Source organism: Salvelinus alpinus, chromosome 30, assembly GCF_045679555.1.
Source record: "Salvelinus alpinus chromosome 30, SLU_Salpinus.1, whole genome shotgun sequence".
Lineage (NCBI taxonomy): Eukaryota > Metazoa > Chordata > Actinopteri > Salmoniformes > Salmonidae > Salvelinus > Salvelinus alpinus.
The window spans coordinates 865,799-871,414 of NC_092115.1; the positions used below are offsets into that span (position 1 = coordinate 865,799).

The following is a 5,616-nucleotide window of genomic DNA, read 5'->3' on the forward strand; positions in this document are numbered from 1 at the left end:
CTGCCTTGGCAGGAACTAATGGGGATCCATAATAAACCCCAGGAAGAGTAGCTGCTGCCTTGGCAGGAACTAATGGGGATCCATGATAAACCCCAGGAAGAGTAGCTGCTGCCTTGGCAGGAACTAATGGGGATCCATAATAAACCACAGGAAGAGTAGCTGCTGCCTTGACAGGAACTAATGGGGATCCATAATAAACCACAGGAAGAGTAGCTGCTGCCTTGGCAGGAACTAACGGGGTTCCATAATAAACCCCAGGAAGAGTAGCTGCTGCCTTGGCAGGAACTAATGGGGATCCATAATAAACCACAGGAAGAGTAGCTGCTGCCTTGGCAGGAACTAATGGGGATCCATAATAAACACCAGGAAGAGTAGCTGCTGCCTTGGCAGGAACTAATGGGGATCCATAATAAACCCCAGGAAGAGTAGCTGCTGCCTTGGCAGGAACTAATGGGGATCCATAATAAACCCCAGGAAGAGTAGCTGCTGCCTTGGCAGGAACTAATGGGGATCCATAATAAACCCCAGGAAGAGTAACTGCTGCCTTGGCAGGAACTAATGGGGATCCATAATAAACCCCAGGAAGAGTAGCTGCTGCCTTGGCAGGAACTAATGGGGATCCATAATAAACCCCAGGAAGAGTAGCTGCTACCTTGGCAGGAACTAATGGGGATCCATAATAAACCCCAGGAAGAGTAGCTGCTACCTTGGCAGGAACTAATGGGGGATCCATAATAAACCCCAGGAAGAGTAGCTGCTACCTTGGCAGGAACTAATGGGGGATCCATAATAAACCCCAGGAAGAGTAGCTGCTGTCTTGCTGGAACTAATGGGGATCCATAATAAACCCCAGGAAGAGTAGCTGCTGCCTTGGCAGGAACTAATGGGGATCCATAATAAACCCCAGGAAGAGTAGCTGCTGCCTTGGCAGGAACTAATGGGGATACATAATAAACCCCAGGAAGAGTAGCTGCTGCCTTGACAGGAACTAATGGGGATCCATAATAAACCCCAGGAAGAGTAGCTGCTGCCTTGGCAGGAACTAATGGGGATCAATAATAAACCCCAGGAAGAGTAGCTGCTGCCTTGGCAGGAACTAATGGGGGATCCATAATAAACCCCAGGAAGAGTAGCTGCTGTCTTGCTGGAACTAATGGGGATCCATAATAAACCCCAGGAAGAGTAGCTGCTGCCTTGGCAGGAACTAATGGGGATCCATAATAAACCCCAGGAAGAGTAGCTGCTGCCTTGGCAGGAACTAATGGGGATACATAATAAACCCCAGGAAGAGTAGCTGCTGCCTTGGCAGGAACTAATGGGGATACATAATAAACCCCAGGAAGAGTAGCTGCTGCCTTGACAGGAACTAATGGGGATCCATAATAAACCACAGGAAGAGTAGCTGCTGCCTTGACAGGAACTAATGGGGATCCATAATAAACCACAGGAAGAGTAGCTGCTGCCTTGGCAGGAACTAACGGGGTTCCATAATAAACCCCAGGAAGAGTAGCTGCTGCCTTGACAGGAACTAATGGGGATCCATAATAAACCACAGGAAGAGTAGCTGCTGCCTTGACAGGAACTAATGGGGATCCATAATAAACCCCAGGAAGAGTAGCTGCTACCTTGGCAGGAACTAATGAGGATCCATAATAAACCACAGGAAGAGTAGCTGCTGCCATGGCAGGAACTAACGTGGTTCCATAATAAATACAAATTCAAAACAACCAACATGTTTGTGAGAGTCTCAGCTTTCGATGGTGGGGTCATACAGCCGTTTTCATGAGAAGACCGATTTTCGGGATGTCTCCTAGTCTGACGAACACCACTGTAGCTCTGTAACTCTGCCACCTTCCTTCGACATCGATGCGGTGGATTGAGACACAACCCAAAAAGACATATCTTTATCTTAAACTGATGGATGTGTGCTATTTAGATAGGGGGTCCATTAAGCCCTCAGTGTGTTGACGGTGTCTCTGTGTGTCTCTCCCTGTAGATAGGAAACATCAGGCCAGAGACGGAGATCAGATGGTACAAAGACGGAATGGAGATTGAAGAGGATGATGCTGACTACAAGAAGATCGAGATGAAGGACGTAGTGTTGATCTTCAACATCGGAAAGGTCAGGAAGTTGCAGTGGTGGAGGGGGGAGGGGGGGGGTAGACAGACGGGGAGAAGACCTGGGTCACATAATATCCTCTACTTCTAAACTACTCAAGGTGCCTCTGATGTAGCTTGTCCGTATAATGGAACCAATGCGCAAGCTCCACCCGCACTGCATGCTGGTCAAGCTAAATGAATCACAGCTCAAGTATTTGCCACCCAGTAGGCTCTGTATTTAACCCAGGTCTGATGTTGTGAAGGGTTCAATAACTTTTAAAGAGCATTGCTTCTAACCCAGCTATGCTACGCTATACAATATGCTGTCAGTCTAAGGCCTACCATAACTACTGTGTGCCAACGACCTACATTTACAGCCTACTATACTGTCCCTCCCTGACACACAGACTCTCACACGATGATATCATGTCATACCAGACACTCCTACACTGTCAGTCAGCACACAGTTAGAGACATAGGACTGATGTCTATGGTTGTCACTCTCAGTATATTGGATGTGAGCATGTGCTGTTTGGTGATGCTTCCAAAAAATAGCTATTTTATTATGACACTTTCTAATGTCTAAAGCAGGGCTGTCCAACCCTCTTCCTGGAGATCTACCTTCCTGTAGGTTTTCAGTACAACCCTAATTTACCACACCTGATTCTACCAATTAGCTGCTCAACGAGACCTTAACTAGCTGAATCAGATACACTAAATTAGGGCTGGGCTGTAAAACCTACAGGACAGTAGATCTGCTGGGCTGTAAAACCTACAGGACAGTAGATCTCCAGGAAGAGGGTTGGACAGCCCTGCAAAAAAACGTATTGACAGTGAATATGTTCACTTTGTGAATGTAGCAAATATCTATGATGTAGTTTCACTTATGTATCAAACTCTCTTCAACATGTATGCCCATATATCATAAATATATGATAGTTCCATGAGCTGAATTTAAATAGTTAAAACATGATCTGCATTCAGTCCCACTGCATTGGCATTAGACGTGATATTCTGTTCAAATTAAGGAAAAATAACCATCTGCTATCATGGAGGTACAAAGAAATGTCTTATAGTCACATTGAATGCCTTGTCTCAAAGTGCAATAATGGCCATTCAGATGTCAGTGTGTGAGAGAGGGGTGGAGCCAGTGCCAGAGCATGGGTCAGAGGAGAGGTGCACCTCCCCCACCACTCCCCTAGAGGGCGCTACAGCTGCAGCTATAGGCTGCTACATTAATCTGCTTATCCTGTAATCCGCAGTGGGTTGTGGTTAAAACAGACACTGCATCTGAGGACTGGGGAGAGAATTGCAACAGCAGGCACCACCAAGACTGGACTGATACTTTATTTAAAGCCATAAGTCACGCCACTGTCTGTTCACCTATCAGCTTGCAGCATCTTGGCAGGAGAAAAGCTCTGTGTGATCTGTCTATGTCAGCATATTCAGGCCCCAGATGGCACCCTATCCATATGTACACTTCCCTTCAAACGTTTGGGGTCACTTAGAAATGTCCTTGTTTTAGAAAGAAAAGCACATTTTTTGTCCATTAAAATAACATCAAATTGATCAGAAATACAGTGTAGACATTGTTAATGTTGGAAATTACTATTGTAGCTGGAAACAGCAGATTTCTTTTTAATGGAATATCTATATAGGCGTACAGAGGCCCATTATCAGCAACCATCACTCCTGTGTTCCAATGGCACGTTGTGTTAGCTAATCCAAGTTTATCATTTTAAAAGGCTAATTGATCATAAGAAAATAATTTTGCAATTATGTTAGCACAGTGAAAACTGTTGTGCTTATTAAAGAAGCAATAAAACTGGCCTTCTTTAGACTAGTTGAGTATCTGGAGCATCAGCATTTGTGGGATCAATTACAGGCTCAAAATGGCCAGAAACAAAGCACTTTCTTCTGAAACTCATCAGTCTATTCTTGTTCTGAGAAATGAAGGCTATTCCACGTGAGAAATTGCCAAGAAACTTAAGATCTCAACATTAACAAATGTCTACACTGTATTTCTGATCAATTTGATGTCCTTGTAATGGACCAAAAAATAAGCTTTTCTTTAAAAAACAAAGACATTTCTAAGGTAGTGAAAGGTAGTGTACATTTGGGCATTACTTTTGGCCAGAACTATGAGACTGTATAGGGTGTGATTTGGGACAGAGGCTCAGATGGCCTCTGTAAGTGATGAGGGCTAGTTGAGGTTTTTTCCAGGTCTCTGACTGTCCTACTCTCTGACTCTAACCCTGTTCCAGTTGTCCAAAAAGGATGCAGGCGTGTACGAGGTGAAGCTAAAGGATGCCAGAGGAAAAGACAAGAGCATGTTCAACCTGACTGAAGCAGGTACTGAGACACCTCTACTGTGTTCTAGAACAACCTCTGTCATGTATATACTGTGTTCTAGAACACCTCTGTCATGTATATACTGTGTTCTAGAACAACCTCTGTCATGTATATACTGTGTTCTAGAACACCTGTCATGTATATACTGTGTTCTAGAACAACCTCTGTCATGTATATACTGTGTTCTAGAACACCTCTGTCATGTATATACTGTGTTCTAGAACACCTCTGTCATGGTTTCACTGTGTTCTAGAATACCTCTGTCATGGCTCTACTGTGTTCTAGAACACCTCTGTCATGGTTTCACTGTGTTCTACTGTGTTCTAGAACACCTCTGTCATGGTTTCACTGTGTTCTACTGTGTTCTAGAATACCTCTGTCATGGCTCTACTGTGTTCTAGAATACCTATGTATCTCTCAAACTTTGTCCACTACTGTGACTATTGTTGACTACTAGTAATGACTGTAATCTGTTCCAGGTTACCAAACTGTGCTAAACGAACTGTTCAGGGTGATTGGTGAGTCTCATCATCTACATGTTATTAAACAGATACACTGCATGTGGAACATTGTGTTCTATGAACCGGATGGTTCAACCCCTCTATGCTGATTGGCTGAAGGCCATGGTATATCAGACCATATACCGCGGGTATGACGCAAAAAATATTTGTACTGTTCTAATTACATTGGTAACCAGTTAATACCACACACCCTTGTTCCATATTGCTTAAGTATACAATATGATTGAATAATGAACAATTAAGTGTATTATCCTATCTGCGTTGTCTCCTCCAGCCAACTCATCTACTGAGATCAGTGTGAAGAGTACAGAACATGGTATCGTCCTCTACTCCTTGATCACCTATCACATGGAGGACCTCCAAGTCGGCTGGCTGCACAAGTAAGACTCTGGACCCAATGTCTCCCTACCCTAACCCTAACCCTACAACATGAGGAGCTCGAAGTGGGCAGGCTGTAAAAGACTATCACTGCACTACCTAGTGGCTCCATAGCTCCCTACTCCACTACCTAGTGGCTCCATAGCTCCCTACTCCACTACCTAGTGGCTCCATAGTACCCTACTCCACTACCTAGTGGCTCCATAGCTCCCTACTCCTCTACCTAGTGGCTCCATAGCTGCCTACTCCTCTACCTAGTGGCTCC

At 44.6% G+C, this 5,616-nt stretch overlaps 2 protein-coding genes across 2 annotated transcripts in view; one reads left to right on the forward strand and one right to left on the reverse strand.

Annotated features, from left to right (window-relative positions):
- Nucleotides 1–5,616, reverse strand: part of LOC139560625 (myomesin-1-like) — a gene marked incomplete in the record, with an annotated part of 96,594 nt that overhangs the window by 28,285 nt on the left and 62,693 nt on the right.
- On the forward strand, nucleotides 2,002–5,379 carry LOC139560626 (myomesin-1-like). The gene is made up of 4 exons (XM_071377562.1): nucleotides 2,002–2,122; nucleotides 4,365–4,452; nucleotides 4,932–4,970; nucleotides 5,248–5,379. The coding sequence occupies exons 1-4, from the start codon at nucleotides 2,045–2,047 to the stop codon at nucleotides 5,355–5,357; spliced, it is 315 nt and encodes a 104-aa protein (XP_071233663.1). The 5' UTR covers nucleotides 2,002–2,044; the 3' UTR covers nucleotides 5,358–5,379.